This window comes from Zingiber officinale, chromosome 8B (assembly GCF_018446385.1).
Source record: "Zingiber officinale cultivar Zhangliang chromosome 8B, Zo_v1.1, whole genome shotgun sequence".
Classification (NCBI taxonomy): domain Eukaryota; kingdom Viridiplantae; phylum Streptophyta; class Magnoliopsida; order Zingiberales; family Zingiberaceae; genus Zingiber; species Zingiber officinale.
In genome coordinates this window covers 67,051,152-67,069,255 of record NC_056001.1, presented here as the reverse complement: position 1 = coordinate 67,069,255, position 18,104 = coordinate 67,051,152, and the positions used below count along the sequence as shown (strand labels likewise).

The 18,104-nt window shown below is 36.6% G+C and overlaps 1 protein-coding gene across 2 annotated transcripts; it reads right to left on the bottom strand.

Annotated features, from left to right (window-relative positions):
- Nucleotides 1-98: 98 nt before the first annotated feature.
- On the bottom strand, nt 99-16,223 carry LOC122014928 (DEAD-box ATP-dependent RNA helicase FANCM-like). Of its 2 annotated transcripts, XM_042571456.1 has the most exons (22): nt 16,110-16,223; nt 15,695-16,010; nt 12,878-13,021; nt 12,288-12,370; nt 12,050-12,164; nt 10,911-11,002; nt 10,640-10,694; nt 10,453-10,574; nt 9,540-9,656; nt 8,039-8,232; nt 7,051-7,181; nt 6,500-6,560; nt 6,169-6,239; nt 5,074-5,123; nt 4,831-4,996; nt 4,563-4,690; nt 4,138-4,473; nt 4,002-4,059; nt 2,358-3,509; nt 2,144-2,198; nt 1,852-1,998; nt 99-1,074 (listed from the first exon to the last, which is right to left on the bottom strand). In XM_042571456.1, the coding sequence occupies exons 1-22, from the start codon at nt 16,146-16,148 to the stop codon at nt 492-494; spliced, it is 4,215 nt and encodes a 1,404-aa protein (XP_042427390.1). In that variant the 5' UTR covers nt 16,149-16,223; the 3' UTR covers nt 99-491. The 2 variants fall into 2 exon arrangements, with proteins under 2 accessions (XP_042427390.1, XP_042427391.1); XM_042571457.1 differs by lacking the exons at nt 15,695-16,010; nt 16,110-16,223 and adding an exon at nt 15,403-15,491.
- Nucleotides 16,224-18,104: the final 1,881 nt, after the last annotated feature.

Here is an 18,104-nt window from a genome sequence, read left to right as displayed (position 1 = left end):
GTTTAACAATTTATATGTCCAATGGAAGGATTTGGCGATCCAACCACATGTTGATTCGTCACAGGCTAATCCCAAGATTCCACAGGATGTATAATTTAAGCAGTAAGTACAGCATACTAAACCCTTTTTTTTTCCCAGTAGCCATTGGCGCATGCATATACAAAATATTCTATTTCACCTGCTTTTTCTTTTTTTCTGGGCATAAGCTGTACATTACATGTTGATTTCCCCAATTACTCAATGGCTGTAGTTGCGCGCAACCAACACCACTGCTGCATTCACGGATGAGAGTTGGTTGCTGTCTTTTAAAGCTCGGCAGTCAAAAGGCAACTTGATTGCCAGTAAGGCATTTTTCCATCCTGGATGATACTTCTGTTCCTGAATCAAGTCCCAGCCGCATAAACTTTTGAAATTAGAACTAAGAACTGTGCAGCGCCCAGAGGGATGTGTGCAAACGACCATCCAATCTGAAAAGGCAAAAACATAGACAACTACAATCCTAAGTCAAATGAAGGATGACTGAATTGATTCACATGGGGAACTTCATTGATTTCTGAAGGAGTGTTGAGGCTCAATGCTGGTGTTGCATCTTCCGGTAGTCTAGACTTGTTTTTTAAGAGCTCGGTAGCTTGTGCCTCGATAGCATCAAGATCAATACTCTGATAAAACTCGTCATCACAGAAAAGGTCACTGCCAACTTGGTTATGTGTAAAGTCCACGGCAGAGAGCTCTAAATGTGAAATATCTTGTTGGAAGCTTTCTGTTGGTATTGAACAAGCGTTCTGGAAAGTTAATTTCTTTTTTCTGTCTTCCAGTCTGCTTGAGGTCTCTCTCAGCATGCAACTCTGTTCACTGCGACTTGTTACCAGATTACCCTGCTTAGAACCTGCATGGCAGGTTGCAGAATGTACACCACCAGAAACATTTAAAGATTGTAGGCCATTTTGGGGAGTCTGAAGGGACATATAAATTCCCTCCGAAGAATAGCTTCGACTTTTACTAGCTATAGAGGAAACTGAGTCAACCAAACATTTAGGTACAATCTCCATGGGTGATTGGGTCAGAAGAGAACGCCTGCAAACAAGATACTTGTGTTAGAAACCATACAAGAATAAAAGGTAGTAAAAATTACTATTGATAAAACCAAAATATCCCTATGATTGTTACAATTAGAAAGAAGGTCATGGGATATTTTGCTAACATGACACTAGCACAAGGACATCTACTGAAATTTAGAAGAACTGGTATTGCATAAAAGTTCAAAGTAGAGAGTATCTATGCAGCCAACCTCAAGTAGTTTGACTAAACGGATTTGTTGATGTTGAAATTATTAGTAAAGGAACACTGATGTGATTCTCATATGAAAGCCATATAACCAAGTATAATATATTTATGAGGCATTTAGTACCCACATTTAGCCTATTTACAAGCTAAATATATAAATAATCTCCAACCTTATATTGTGAGGTTGGAATAACAATGCAAAGTAACCCAAAACCACTAGTATCTGTCCCAGTTTATAGAAAAGGAAATGCATATTGTAAAGTTGCCATAACTTCAAGAAAGTCATGAGGAAAACAACTGGTGAAAGCCCAGGTCCCATCCAGAGCCAAGGTTTCCTAACAATCACTCTGTAGGTAGAGCACATAATTTTTGGTTTAATTTCACCAACTATATCACTTAAAAATCCACAGACTAGAACCTTAATCTTACAAATTCAGCACGAAATGGTTAATTAGTTGGCCAAACATATAACTATAATGATCTTCTCACTAAAGCTAATGTGAAAAATGTTTAACAGGAAGGAGAAGAAGCTTTGTATTAAATAGGGAAAAGGATATTTTTATTTACCTATAAAAGGTGACCATGTCACCTCCATTTTCTGCCTGAGTGTTCTCTTCAGTGGGATTTATCCTGTCATCTATGAAGCTGTCTTCATATTTTTCATTTTGTTCATCATCTACCTCATCTTCAGAAACTTGTGCATCCTCAGATACCCTGGGTCCACGAATTGAAAAGACAGTTCATTGTTACAGACCAATTATAGTGCAATAAAAAAATCTGTTACAGTGCACTAGCAGTATAGAAAAAAACAGTTATTAATTTGTAAAACGGAGCACATAAAGAGCATCAAAAATCTTACTCAGCTTCCTCTTCAATGAAGTTGCCAGGGCATCTTTTTGACTTATTTTTTCTACCTACATGCAAAATAACGAGAAATTAATGAAAATTAAATTCAAATTCAATACTTGTATGTTTATGCCTTCTGTGTACGTCAAATTGGCAAAAAGAGAAAATAAATGACAACAACAGGTGAAAGATGGAAATAATGCTTGTATACTGATAGGCCATATTACCTTTGTGACAGTTGACCAACTTTGATTTAGTCAATGTAGTAAGTCCAGTGTCCTTTGAAACAGAACAATTGTATTTGTCAGCCAAATTTTGGCAAGATAACTTCTTGATTTTGTCACCATACTTGCACAACCTTCTATACTTAGGTGCTTGAGTAACTGAGTTTGCCCCAGAGCTCATTTGCCGATCATCTGTAGAGCTGTTAGTTAATTGATTAGCCATAGGACTTTGCTCTGCTGTCAAAGGGGAAGCTGATGCTTTCCTTTTGCTGTTAATATCAGTTTCTTTGATATTGTGTGATTCTGTTTTACCTATAGGATTGGCGACATTAGTAGAATTAGAAGTGAATTCATGTGGGTCTCGTTGAAATACATTGTGAGACATTGTTGAAAATGATTCCATGTGATCCCAGACTTTCTTCTGAAGCATGTCAACTAGCTCATCTTCTGGTATCTTGCTAGCATGAAAAGAATTATCCGCTTTACATTTAGCAATAGGTGACTCGGGAACAATGCCTTCCTCAATAAAATGAGTAAGTCTAGGGCTAAGCTCCATAGGACTTGGGTTTTTGCTAGACTCGCCCACCATTAAAGAGATACATTCTTTGACACTGTCACCGGGTGTCTCAGCAACACCTCCTTCTGTAAGTTTAGCACATTGTGCATGAACTGGTGTCTGAAATACTAATTCCATTTGCTCATATTCTTCTTGTAAACCGTCATTAGGTGAACAAGGTCCTGGATTAATTCGATCAGATGAGCACTTAGTGGCATCTGCTAGTTCTAAAGCATTTTTTAAACATAAAGAATCATGTAGCATTGTTGCTGTAGCTTCATTCTTTTTTGTGATAATCTCAGATGCATCATCAATATTATCTGAAACTAAGTCTTTCTTGCTTCCGCTTTGAAGAATATCTGAAATTACAGAGTGAACAAGCGGAAGGGAAGGCACATAGGGTACAGAAACACCACCTAAAGCATTTACTGATATGAAATTTCCCCCAAAAAGGTAATTATGAGGTCTACAGATGGTGACACCATGCAAGTCTTTTCGTCGAGGAGTTTCACAACTTGGTGGTTCTACATCACAAATCCCACCAAGGAGCAATTTTTTTGAGATGCCAATATTATCATCACTACAATCTTTAGCGGAATCTGCAAATGGAGTGAATCATCCTAGTATTTTTACAACACAATACAATTATCTATCAAAGAACCAAATCTTGTAGAAAAAATCTAACTTTTTTATGCCATGCTATGAGTAAGTTTCAAGTTATAAATATTAAAGAATCCAGATTAAAACAGTCACTGAAACAATACTAAACCATTAGCATAGACCATTGTGATAGTGCGGCTACATTAGTTTGGCTAAAGTAGCAGTTTAATCATAGACAAATCCTTGCAGAGCACAACCACACATCAATTGCTTCTTTACCTACAGCAAAACAATAGTTCCCCACTGATAAATCAATGGCATTGAATGCCACGAGGCCCACAACCACAAGTACTCTACAATATTTACTCACATTCTAAAACATATATAAGTGCAACAAAGCATCAATCAACTTCTCTTATATCCTCAGGTAAAACCAATATGAATATTATGTCAGAATGCAAATAAGCAGTAGTTTAATCTTTAGAGGATACCTTGCATAGCTTTCGGTTTAGTGAGTATACCAGGATCAGAATGATTTTTTATTGAGTCCTGAATATAGATAAAATTTTTTTTACAATTTTCAGAAAATCATTCAATGAACAAGCACAAGGGAAAAAGTAGTGATACCTCAATGACCAAATCTTTCTTGGATTTGGTAAATGATAGTTCTCCTAGATTTTGCATAGTATCAATGAGCATCGCAGTTGTCTTGAATGAGTGTCTTACTGTATGTATTCTAGATGGAAAACACTGGAAGCCAGGGAAGGCAATCAGAGATGGTTTCCATGTATTAATTCCAGAAGAACCAAAATATCTAGCAATCAGAGAATTCTCTTCTTTTGATATGCTGTTCAGAAGGGGGGATGAATTTGAGGCATCTTCTTTGAATGTCTTCCCTCGGGGGATAAATTGTTGTATTGTCAATTCAACAAATTCCACCTCGGGCTTATAAATATGTGGAACCTATGGATAATAAGGATTCTTTGAACTCAATAATACATGGAAAATGTAATTTTAAGCAAATTATATACCATCACTATTTCACATCTCACCATTCTAGGGCTAGAATGGAAGTTGAAGCTGTTAATTCCACCATTATGCATATGCTTCCTAACCGCAATTCCACTAGACTGTTTACTCAAGTATCCCTTGAGCTCAGGTCCTTCACAAGCTAGAACTAGTGATGGCGTCAAGGGAATCATTCAAGAAAAATACATATTTGAATAAGAATGTGAAAGATTATGAAATTAGGAAATGAAAACAAATCTTTCCCTCGGAAGTGACATTAGGAGCTGGAGAATCAAAAGAGAAAAAGGATATCCACTCTTCCATCATGCTTTCTTCCAGTTCTTCCCATGCGCTGGATCATTCTCAATGGTGAAATATTTGCATCAAAGCATATAACAAGATCAACTTCCATAATATCTAAACCTTCTTCGCCTATTGATGTTGCAACAATTGCATTGTATCCCCCGCTTCGAAATTTCTGAGGTACATTTTTGGCAAACATTAACTAGCTATTATTGTGCTTTAGAATTGTAATGGATTCTAATTAGTACCTGCCTGTAAAACTGCTTGTTGGATTTTTTGAGATTGTCCTTTTAGTGTTTTATCTGCAGTAATTAAGTGATTGCATGAACACCAAATCTAAAGGAAACAATTGAAGAACAAGCAGATTGATTCCAGACCAAGTTATTCAGTGAAGCATATAAATCTGAATTTGGGAAATAGAAAAGAAGCCAGCAGCCAATGAGTTTTATAGAATTTCAAAATTCATAAGCTAACAAAGTTTTGAATACCCTCCTCACTAAGCTTATCTCTGAGATGGAAGATGTCAGTGTTGTTAGTCTATTTAGGACATAAATTTTTAATTAGGGTTTACAGATGCCAACAAGACCAAGCAACTGGCTTCTGTACTGGAGATAATTTGAGACATCATTATTGCTTCTAGGCCTCCATTCTGAACATATTCTCTAGATAAATGTTTCTTGTTTGAGAAGCTGTCCAACAAATAGTTATGCCTCAACATATTGCAAATTATTAACTCAAGATTCTTAGCAATGCTCTGAAACTTCCAAGGCCCATTCACATGAGAACTCAATGAGAAAGGTAATAATTGCAATGGAAGGTATTTTCTCTATCAGAAATAGAATTCATAAAATCTGTCCTTTTTGTACCACCAAAATGCTAGCACTCAAATTTGGTGTGGGACTAATGTGGAACGTCCATAATAAGCTGAACAAAATACATACATGATTGATAATATTAAAATGGAACAATTTCTCAACAAACACTCTAAAGACTACGAGTACAGTGTTCATCTTTGAATTACCCCAATGATTGTGGATCTCTCAAATATAGTAAAAAAAAATGTTACGGACGTTGTGATCATTCACAAAGCAGAATTTGATACAAAAAAAAAAATGTAGTAGAATCCCCTCATCACGTGAAAAAGGCAATTGATAATCAATGAGAACAAAGGGTGATAAAGATCAGAATGTTCTAGCAAGAAGGTTTACTTCTTCCTTCTCACTTAACCACTCAAGATAAGCATTATTTTGATAAAGAAAAAGGTGCCTACATTCAGAAAAATGTTCTCCTCGAACAAGATAGAACTGATCACATAAACACAATAGGTTACAGCAAAGGACAACAAACCTGAGTTTTGACCGACAAACTCAGTAGCCCTAACAAGGTCACCAAGATTGGATAAACAGTTCATTATATCCCTGGAACATCAACAAGATCAAGCTTGTATCATTATACTTGATAGTGAAAGAACACCCAAAAGATAAATGTATGCAACCAATAAACATTATCTCAGACTAAGACATTTTGAATGCTTTTTGTAAAATTCTTCATATTACATGTCACTGGATTTGCTTAAAGATAAAAGTTGTTTTTTTTCATAAGCAAACACAATGAAATGTTGTTGTATGGCAGCATGAGATAATCAATAAACATCAAATCAATGGAAGATTTTCCTTACTTGACACTCCCTCTGAAATTTGAGAAGATGATCACTCTTGAATTTTTTGGATCATTTTTCTCTGCGATCAGATAGAAAATTGAAATTTGATTACAAATGAATCTGGAAAAATATGAGATGAAACAAATTTAAATTGTCTCCCCTGTAAGAGGAAAAAGTTGTCATTTTGCTAGACCTTCCCAATTCTAGTGATCAGAATGTAAAAAAACAAAAACAAAAAAGATAAAAGATAAAAGAAAAGAAAAAAACTTCATCAAGCAGCTGCATTGTAATAAGTGTCAACTCTAGTCTGGTGCAAAGATCCCTTGAGTAATTACCCTCTATCAAACAAGCGACGAGATAAGGTTACTGGAGATAAATTAATATATAACATATTTTCAGATGTCATGGATATCTTACCCATACAAAATCCATAGAGAATATATAGTAGAGAGGACTACACTAACATGATAGTGGACAAGGGGAATTCTTAGCAAATCAAATTAGTGTGTGAAAAAGGAAAATAACCATACAATAGCAGTCATCAAAACTTGGGCTACTAAGATACATACTGAAATGATCCATCAAAATCTCTGTCATTTTCATTAACTTTGGATTTGGTGCACCATGAGACAAGCTCCGCTGCATCAAATGCATCACTTTGGAAATGTTTTCATTTCTGGACATCATTCGACCAAATGATCTGCCAATGTCACTCAGTGGAAATTAGCAAACAAGAAATCAACGGATAAAGAATATCTATCGAACAAAAAAGAGGCAGCAAATTTAGAGGAATGGACAATTCACAACCACAGAAGAGAATGCTACAGAAACCTCTGGCTCTAATACAGTTAACAATTAAAGTTCAAAAGGATGTGGCTTTGACCTCAAATATGATTGTAACAAGACTTATGTGATGATTGGTGAGGCTCTAGTTAAGTCCCAAGTCCAACTTCAGAGTGCAGACTATAAGTATGAAATATATATTTTGAGAATAGCTTTTTTTTTTTGGTGAACTCCAGAACACTCTTCAAGAAGGGAGAGGGAGCAAAATTTCACCTTTCTCACTTTGCATTTTCATTTTAATATCCTCGTTTAGTGAGGAAAAAAAAACTGAAGTAATTTGACCACGAAGCCCTCTGGTAATTGGCAAGTGAGTGTCAACTGAAAGTTCTTTTAAATTCAAGTGAATAATTAGGAGATAGAAGGATTAGGGTATATTATAGTCATAGAGTTGGTTAGAACACTTCATGCAACCAGCTCACTGTTTTTAAAAAGCCACCTATGCATACACCTTATTAGGAGTTGAATAACCTCGCATACTCTCTGAAGCACAAAACACTAATATATGAAGAAGAAAAACATAAAATAAGATGGGATAATAGAATACACAAACTTTACACAGTTTAAGGAAATTAAAAGAACAATAGTTCAAAGAGAAAGACAAACTAGATTGATTTAATCAAATTACTGACTCAAAAGTACTGCAAGTTCAAAGATGAAAATGTGGCACTTAGTTAACCAAGTTAAATTATGAAAAAGAGGGATATATGCACGTACACTTGCTTCAGTTTTTCTTCAAGCATATCATAAGCTGGTTTTATACCATGGCTTGAAAGCAACTTGACTATGTAGCAAAGTGTAATCATAACTCCAAAGCATCCTTCTACTTCTCCATATCTGCTGGGAGGAAGGCTTGTTGGTGGTGCTTGACGAAATTTATCCCTTAAATTAAGTAATACACAAGGACTCAACTGGAAATAAGCAAAAACTTGTGAATTAAAGAATATAAACAAAAAAGAGACAAAATTACCAACGGAGGAACTGTCAAGTAATTAAATTATAAATAGCATAACACCAGAAAAAACAGGAGTAAATTTGTATTACAACTAACCATTGTTTCAAATCCCTGGAGCATATTAAATATGCCTGAGAAATAATCAGAATTCAATTCATACTAAACTGAGTCCATTGAAGATCTTACTCCTCTAATCCATGAATGATATAAAGATATGGGTGAGGTTCAGACCCTACAGGCTCTATGCTAAGTCATTCACTTCTAGTCTTCTACCTTCCTCATCATAGCTCATGGCACACAGAAATAGATTTATCTGCCATGCTTTAGCTTATTAGCATTCAGAACTACTTTCTCTTTGGTGCAAGTACTTTGAAGCAACAAGAGATCTTGATTACCTATTGGAAAGTTTCCAAGAAGAAAGTATGAGACCTTAGGAATACGGCAATATACACATAGTTGTGGAAAAGTGCCTCACATGATGTATCAATTTTTCTGTCCAAGACTGCAGTGATTTGAACTTTCATGCCATTCTGGCATAGCATGCACTCTAGGATCATAAACTTACAATGTTTTAAGTTATTATGCTGCTCATGGATTCAGAGGACAACATTGTCATAGAAGTTATTCACATAAACAGAATCTAAGAGTTGTATTCAAGCAGTTACATCTCCAACAAACAATATATTGTCAGACTAAAATTGGGCTTTTAGCTCTATCCTAAAATCCAAGTAAGTACCGATTGTGTTTCAGGCTTTCAGCCACACTTTGCATCTTGATGAGTTTGACATTAAACCCATTACAATTTACAACTTTGCATAACCCTTTTTAGCCCACCATTACTATCTAGACATTGACATTTTCTGAGTAAAGACGAGTCACTCCAAATTATTGAATGAAAATAATTGAAATTTACCAATTTCCATGGTGCAAGATTTTACTAACTTTCATTAAAAGAACAAGGTTTTTTATATCAACTTTTTTTCCCCATTAACATCAAGCTAAATAGAAATAACAATTAATAAGAATCATCAAACTCCTCAGTTCCTTGGTTAAATTTAGAAGTCAAGTATGCTACTATCATTTTAATATGACATCACTTAATATTTGATCCAAACTACGAAATTGAATGTGTAACAGAATAGATTGAGAAACTTTACCATTTTGAAACACGGGCACTACAATGAAAAATGGCTTCACTTATTAATAAATACATGTGAAACATGTGTTTACTTTGCAAGTTCAAGCATAAAGGTAACTACATACTTTTGAAACATCTACACTTAGCATCATCACGCCAATGGTAGAGAGCCAGGCAAAATATGGCTGTATAACTTTCAATAGCAAATTATTGATTGCACTTGCATCCTCGCTCATTGGAACCTGCTTAGCCACATATGTGCATTAGCAAATGTTATTAAATTCAATATTTTAATAGCATCCCTGGCCATTTAGTGATAGATTTCATTTTTAGTGGTATATAACAATTTAACAACTAAAGAAACAAGATACATAGACATGTATGTGATTTGAAAGTCTACAAAATGTAAGGTTTTATGTCAAAATGATTAGAATTTTATAAAATGCCTGTCTTTATTCCAAGAAAAGATAGAAATTAATCCTCATAGACTGATAAACCATGTTTTACATAAATTGGTGAATTTATCCAAAACTTCAGAATGCACAACTATTTACTTAATTCAAGAAATTAATTCCTTTCTCTCTTGAGCCCAATGTCATCTGCATGCAATCTTTCTACTGACAAGTTTCTTCCATAAATTGTGCCCCGCCCATTTATCGTCGCTCTTAGTGATCGTCAGAAATCTCTCTACATAATTGTTTATCCAAGTCAAGGTGTTATGAGTACAGGCATCTAAACAAAGTTTGTCATAAATGAAAAATATTATGTCCTTTTAGTCGTAAATGCACAAAAAAAGGAAAAACAAATTCAATACATGCCCTTTTGTTGGAGGATGCATGAGACACGTAAAAAGACAGCTTAAAGCTTCAAACAGGACATCAATGTTCATAGTAAATATGAGCTATAAGGCTTCACCAAAATGATAATATAATAATATTAGCAAAAGCAAAAGTATTGTGTACACAATATATTTACACTCAAAACTAATGAAAAAAAATAATGAACAAACAACAAACTACATAGAAATTTTGTACTTACCTTTATTAATTCAAGTTTCCTGTTATGCACATATGGGCTTACATCATGGTCACTCTCTTTACGGTATTCCATAGCAGAAATATGTAAGTTATCGATGACATTTTGGATAGTCGGCTGTTTTGCTGAGCAACAAGATTAAGATAATGAAAATATGTGCATTTTGAAGTTTTAACAATTCAATACTTACATCCAGGTGTTGCTGTCAATGCTAGAATTCTTAACTGCACAGGAACTGTCATCAACTGAATAGATGAAGATAAAAAGGTTCAGGATGCAGAAAGAATGGTTAAAGCTCAAACATGCTAGCCTTTCTTTCTCATACATCAAGAAAAAAGGATTTTATAAGAATTCAGAATAGAGATAGATATTCTAATTTCTAATAATAAATGGATTATGGATGTGTAACAAGCGATCATGAAACATTAAATTCAAATGATAACTGGAAAAAAGTTTAACACCTCACGAACTGCTACACAGTATGAATAGTTTCCCAAAGCCCGGTGAGCTTCATCAATCACCAAACAAACAAGTTGTTTCACCAAACATTTGCCTAACAAACATAAAAGATAAAAGATCAGAGAACACTAAATGTTGCCTGTGATAAAAGTGATAATATTGGTTGCAAAGATCTAGTAACAATTGCTAAAAGTCTATGCAAACCACTAGTAAAACAGCAATGGACACCTGAACTACAGTGCCGACAATTAATCGAGCACTCCTCAGTTAGGGTTTGAGCAAAGAAAAAATGTTTTACATCTTTAAAGTTTAAATTGATAACAGTGAATTCTGCAAATATAAAATATAGAGAAAATGAATGTGGATGAGCATTTTCAGCGAGAAACTACTCAGACAAGCCAGCCTATAAGCCTCCTTTATTAAAAAAAAATAGCACCTATATCTTGCAATCATAAATTACATTACATTTGCATATGGTTCATCAAAGTTCCATACAAATTTAAACTTATCTCATTTCTTTTAAATCCTACATGATCCCAAATCAACCTTCAATGAGAGAGTTAACCCTTCCTACCTAAAGTGAAGTAAAGCAATAGCAGCAAATTGTACGGTCAATTTTTCATGAATTTTAAGAATTTCTAGTTAGCTATGCAGATTAGTACAACCATAATAAAACAAAGGACTTAGAACAACTCCATTACAACCCTAAGCCAGCTTCAATAGCTTAATCCATCAATCTGATTAAAAAATTTATTGTCAAAATTGAATTTAATCTTAACACAATTCTCTCTTCTAGACAATGACAAGGTCAATATTTGTATCCACTGGATACCCAAATATTTTATATTGACCAATAAAGTCTAAGAAAATTGATGCTAATTTGTGAGCCACACATGTATAATTTAAATGATAGGCACAAACCTGTAGCAAGAATTAGAACTCAATGATGGATTGGCAGATAATTTTAATGCAAGCGAAAAAATTGTGCATAAGTATAGCATACCAAGCCTTATGCACGTCTAATGGCCACATAACAAATATTCTACGGCAGCACGGCACAATAACAGGTAAACTATTTTTGGCTATTTACTTATCCAGCCTGTTTATGATAATGGCTATCATCACAAAAGAATCCACCAACCTGATTGAATGTCTTTTTCAAGCACTTGCGGGGTGACAAAGAATACTCTCTTGATTTTCCATAAATTTGCTCGTTTAGCAGGGTTCACCTGACCTGTCATATCAATTGTCCATTCCTGCAATCAGTTTGAGAATAATGTTCTCACAAACACATAAATTTTAAATAAAGCATAGTAACAGGATTGAAAAGATGATTACACGATAAAGGAAACTTAAAAATCAATAAATAATGATAATACCTGTGGTATCCCAACAATATTATGGCAAGCTTCAATCTGTTGCATAACAAGAGGTCGTGAAGGGGCAGTAAATACGATTTTTCCTAAAACAAATAAATAAAATAAAGATATAACAAAAATGATAAAGAAAAATATTAAAATGCAAGAAAGAAATAGAATACAAAATAACTTCATTTTTTAAGTACAAACAAATGAAAGAAAAGGAGTGAAAAAATTACATAAACCAAATGAAGTAGCTGTAGCACAACAGAATATACTAAATTCAAGGTTGGCAGTCAGCAAATCAATTGAATGCATAATTCAAACAAAGGCTAACCCTCAAGGAAGAGAAATCAAACAAAAAGAGTTTAGTAGTATGCAAAATCAATTAGATATCAGAATTGATGTACAGTTGTATGCTGATATTGTAAGTGCAATTAAAAGGGCAATTATTTCTATATACACAGCCAACATAAAACTACCTTCATTGTCAAAAATTACATAGGTTATCTCAAAAAACTGATTAAATATTTTATGTAAACACTATAGTGCATCAAACTGGGGAATTTTTTTATGATCAATCAGGCATGTTGTGCCACAAAAGATAGTACCTTCAGGAAACCATCTGAAGTAGTTATACATCACAACAGCAGCAATGAGAGTTTTACCAAGCCCTGTTGGCAATACTACTAATGTGTTTGAAAATAGAGCAATCCTTGTAATAGAAAGCTGGTAATCACGTAGAGGCACATTTACTGCATTAAACAACACAATTTAAGCAAAATAAAAGATAAGAATTAGTGTGATAAGAAATAATGCACCCTTTTATCTTCCCTTTTTGAAAGTGCTCAGGTAAAGCTAAATGAACTGCAAAGTGATGGTATGCAGAAATGTGGATTGTGCAATGTTCCTAGTTGAGATAGATAGAATTGCATTATTCTTATTCTAATAGAAAAAGAGAAATCACAACCATATAGATAGGAGTCCAACATAATAACTAAAAACTACTTCCCATGTGGATTAGACCTATATATTCTAGCATTCATATAATTATTAACTCAACATGAATAGATATTGATTGATGATCAACTCACTACACAAAATAGAAAAAGTACCACAAATAAAAACTTGGACCAAATAGCACACTTGACAAAGACAATGAAGACACGACACTGATGCAGCAACTGAGAATGATGATGCAACACTCTAAACTGAAGATATTTGTTCATCTTATCTTCCAAACAGTACAATTAATTTCCTTCCTTATTCCACTCAAATTGAAGATACTACATAATATTTATTTTTCAAATATAGAAGAATTATGAATAGTTACAGAGAAAAAGAGAGTGGGATATATCTACTCTTATGATGTAAATGAGTAAATGTAAAAGAGCCATACATACAGTTACATATTCCTTTAGAGATGAGAAGAAAAGACTAGATATAATTTTGATATTTACTCGACAACCAAGAGAATACATGAAGCGAGAGAGTGAATAAACCATCTTTTAAAATCAACGCCAACATCAGAGGAAAAGTAATGCAAAAAAAGTAAGAATAGGTTTCCAGCATCAACTGTTGAAGAGGAAGAGTAATAAGAAAAAAAATAAAGCTTCAATAATTATACTTGGAAAGATGGAGAAGATGTAGAGAGAAGTAGAAAGAGAGATGATGTTGCCAAAAAATTTAGCAACTTCAATTTCAAGGAATAGCAGGGTGAAGTCAGGAGTACAGAGTGGGTATGATACTATGATCTTATCCCCTGAGAAAATCCTATCCCGAGTTCATCGACAACAGAGACATATTCTCTTGGGGATATGATGCGACAATTTCTTACACACAACTCGAGTTGGCCTTGGCTTGCTTTGAGGTAAGGTTGGGCCTCTTTTGCATGCCTGTATCAAGTAAGGGGTCATCTCTCAATCAACTTATTCAAGATAGCCGAGACCTCCAGATCTAAGACCTCTGAGGTTGAGACTCCAAGGCTTGGACCTCTGTGGTTGGCCGAGACCTTTAGAGTTGGACCTCTATGGCCAAAACCTCCAAGGTTGGGACCTCTATGGTCGAGACCTCCAAGATCAGGACCTCTGTGGCAGGTTGAGACCTTTGGGACCTCTATGGTCGGGGCCTACAGGGCTGAGATCCCTAATAGCACTCGGCCCGAGCGAGTCGAGTCCTCCATGTGATTGCAACCCCCGATCTGACCGATCTCCTTCTAAGGATCGCTAAGCTGAACACTTACTCGTCCGTGACATTTTGACGTGGCGTTGCCACCATGTCCCCGAGATCAAGAGCAATGACTATTCTCATCTTAAATCATGCACATTATATCAAACTAAAATTAATGATGAAAAAAAGAACCTAGCAATGCCTTAATTTAGGACAAGGAAGAAGAGAGAAGAAGACACGATAGATCACTTATTCTGCCATTGATGGCAGAAACATTCTCAAGTAAAATAAATGCAATTCCAAGTTTCTAACATTCAAGCACTCTTATAGTCCAAGGACTTGTTACACACTTCATTTGTATGACACAATTTCAAAGGTATAATTGCTAAAATAACATTTCTCTCTCCTTTGTGTGGATGCTTATTAGATCACTACTATATTCAGCATCATCTAATAGTTTTTTGGCTAGCATGTGAGCTTCTAAGCAAGAGGACTCATTCTGAACTTTCACCTTAATGAGAATTAGATGTTACAGAAAATACATGATTTTGGTATGATGCATGACTCAAGATGTAGGGGATCTAATCAGTGGCAGAGAGAGTTTTTTTTTAACTGCTTTGATATGGGCAAGCATATTTCCAGCCTTCTATTTCTACTTTTTATAGGTAATCAGGAAGATGACTGTCTCACAATACATAGGATAGCCAACATTGGTGAAGCAAAATTTAGAAGAAAATATTAAAAAATTAAAAGGTGGCTCTGCAATGTACATTTTCACATAAGCTGAGCTAGTCAGTCAGATGATTAAGGTACTTTTATCATTTCCTAACTGTATTTGCAAAGAAACTTCATGTGAGGTCAATTGAATGCATTTTCAAAGCATTGGCTCATGTGGAGATAATCGATCTAAGTGCTGGACTTTAGGAAAACTATACAGCATAATGACCTTATGAGTTTCAAACTTTACCCAAACATCTGCTTCAATAATGTATCAAATCGCTGGCCATTAGTTCCATTTCACATTACAGAAGCACAAGGATCAACACCCAAAAGTTAGCACCTTCATACTGTACCTCTGAGAAATTTAAATCGAACAAGTTTCAAATAGGCATCCCTGAGGGAGGAGGAGCGGGAACGATGTACTATTAGGTGCAAAAAAAAATCTTATTGAAATCATCATGACAATGATAAACACATATTTAAAAAAAAAAAAAAAGTTTAGAGTGAGATAGAAGACGCGTGCAGCATTGCAAGCTCACCGGGATAAATCCAGGTTTTGGCGGCTTCAATATCGATCTTGACAGAAATCCCTTCATCTCCGCCTACGAGATTCTGCTCCACCTCCTTCGCTTGAACACCTGACCTGTCAATCCTAGGACGCTTTGTGGCGTCAGAATCCATAATAAATCGATCGAGCGTAGACTGCCTGCCCTTGCCGCCACCGGGCCGGAAAATAGACGGAGCTGTCATCGCAACCGGGGTAGCAAAACCTTGCGCGTTCGAGATGGATACTGACGAGGAGGCGAGCTCGCATGCATTTTCGATCTCCTGAACGGCAGCCTCCCAATCGAATTCCTGCGGAAAAGGAACTAGCCGGGTTAGGGTTTGGAGTTAGGGTCGGAAAGAGGAATAGAGAGAGAGAAAGAGAAAGAGGAAGAGGAAGAGGAAGCTTACATCGTCATCGTCGTCCAGAGGAAGCGTAGACGCCGCCATTGCTCTTCCTTGCTAGGGCGAGAATCCGATCGGCTACTGCGCAAAAGCTTATTTGCCGTCTCCTCCAATGGCGCCGAAAAAAATCAGACTCCCTTATTTAAAGTCGGGATAATGGAGCCCATAAAAAAATAAAATAAATATATTTTTTCAGGCAAAAACGATTGCTACAGGGATAAAAACTCATATGAAAAATCTGGATCAATACTCAAGTAGCCATACAGGTTAAAGTGGTGGTCAACCCATCCAGCTCAGGGGCATCTCTAATAGCTCGGGGGCTCGATTAATTCAACTCAGGGACCTGACTCTAATAGTTCAATCACTCGATTTTGCCTCAGTTCAACATTTGACTCTCTTAGTTTGACACCCGACTTTAATAGCTCGGTCACCCGATCCCCCTCAGTTGGGTCTCCCGACTTTCCCATGCAAGATTTGCATTCTATGTGGCTTGATGCATCACTGCCTCCGACAAATACAGACAACGTAATGTTACCTCCTGAAGGGCATGAGCAACGTAAATGTTTATCCCGAAAAATATGAGTAACATAGTCGTTATCCCAAAGAACAACGGCAATGTAAGTGTCCATATCTCGAAACACGTGGAAAATGTGAAAGTATAACTATAGTTGTTTAAAAGATCGCTCACTCCAGCAAGCGCAGTTACACACATACAACCATCTAGACTCCTTTACTATTCTACTATTTTCATCTTCTCTTAGCCCTTCTTGTGCTAACTTGAGCATCGGAGTGGTGACGCCGAGTCCAACCTCATTGCTCATTCTAACCTCTTGTTGAGTGTTAGCAGAATCTTCTTGCGGCCTCCTCACCATCGCGTCACCTACAATCTTCTCCGTGACAGTTGTGTTGGTGCAAAATCCCTCAGGTCAAGGTTGACCTGGTTAACCAAGCTGAGTCTTGGTTTGGGTTTAGATGTTTGACAATAAGATATTGATCGAAGAAGAGTCAAGTAGGTCAAGGTTGACCGGATACTTGACTAGGAAGTCCTAGTGAGTGAAGCTAGGCAGAAGGAAATCCTAGTGAGTGAAGCTAGGCAGAAGGAAATCCTAGTGAGTGAAGCCAGGTGAAAGTCCTAGTGAGTGAAGCTAGGCAGAAGGAAGTCCTAGTGAGTGAAGCTAGGCAGAAGGAAATCCTAGTGAGTGAAGCCAGGTGAAAGTCCTGGTGAGTGAAGCGAGGAGAAGGACCTAGTGAGTGAAGCTAGGCAGAAGGAAATCCTAGTGAGTGAAGCTAGGTGAAAGTCCTGGTGAGTGAAGCCAGGTGAAAGTCCTAGTGAGTGAAGCTAGGCAGATGGAAAACCCTAGTGAGTGAAGCTAGGTGAACGTCCTGGTGAGTGAAGCCAGGCAAGGAAGGAAATCCAGATGGATCAAGGATGATCGGACATCTGGTGTTGGGAAGTCCAAGTAGGTCAAAGGATTGACTGGATACTTGGCAAGGAAGGAAGTCCAGATGGGTCAAGGTTGACCAGACATCTGGTGGAAGTCCAAGTAGGTCAATGGAGTGACCGGATACTTGGCACGACGAGTAAAAGTCAAAGTAGGTCAATGGAGTGACCGGATACTTGGCACGACGAGTAAAAGTCAAAGTAGGTCAATGGAGTGACCGGATACTTGGCACGACGAGTAAAAGTCCAAGTGGGTCAAAGGGATTGACCGGACACTTGTAGGGAGTCCTAGCGGTCAAGGAGTGACCGACGAGGCATGATGTACCAACAGTCAAGGTTGACCGGATGTTGGTTAGGGAGGTTTGGGACTTGGTTTTGGGCAAAACCAAGTCTTGGATCGATCCGTGGATCGATCCGGTGGATCGATCGGTGGATCGATCAGTTCTTCCATTGACGAAGCTCGGATCGATCCGTGGATCGATCGGAGGTCCCGATCGATCGGCCGATCGATCGGGACGATGCCGCCGCGATAAGCGCCGGATCGATCCGTGGATCGATCC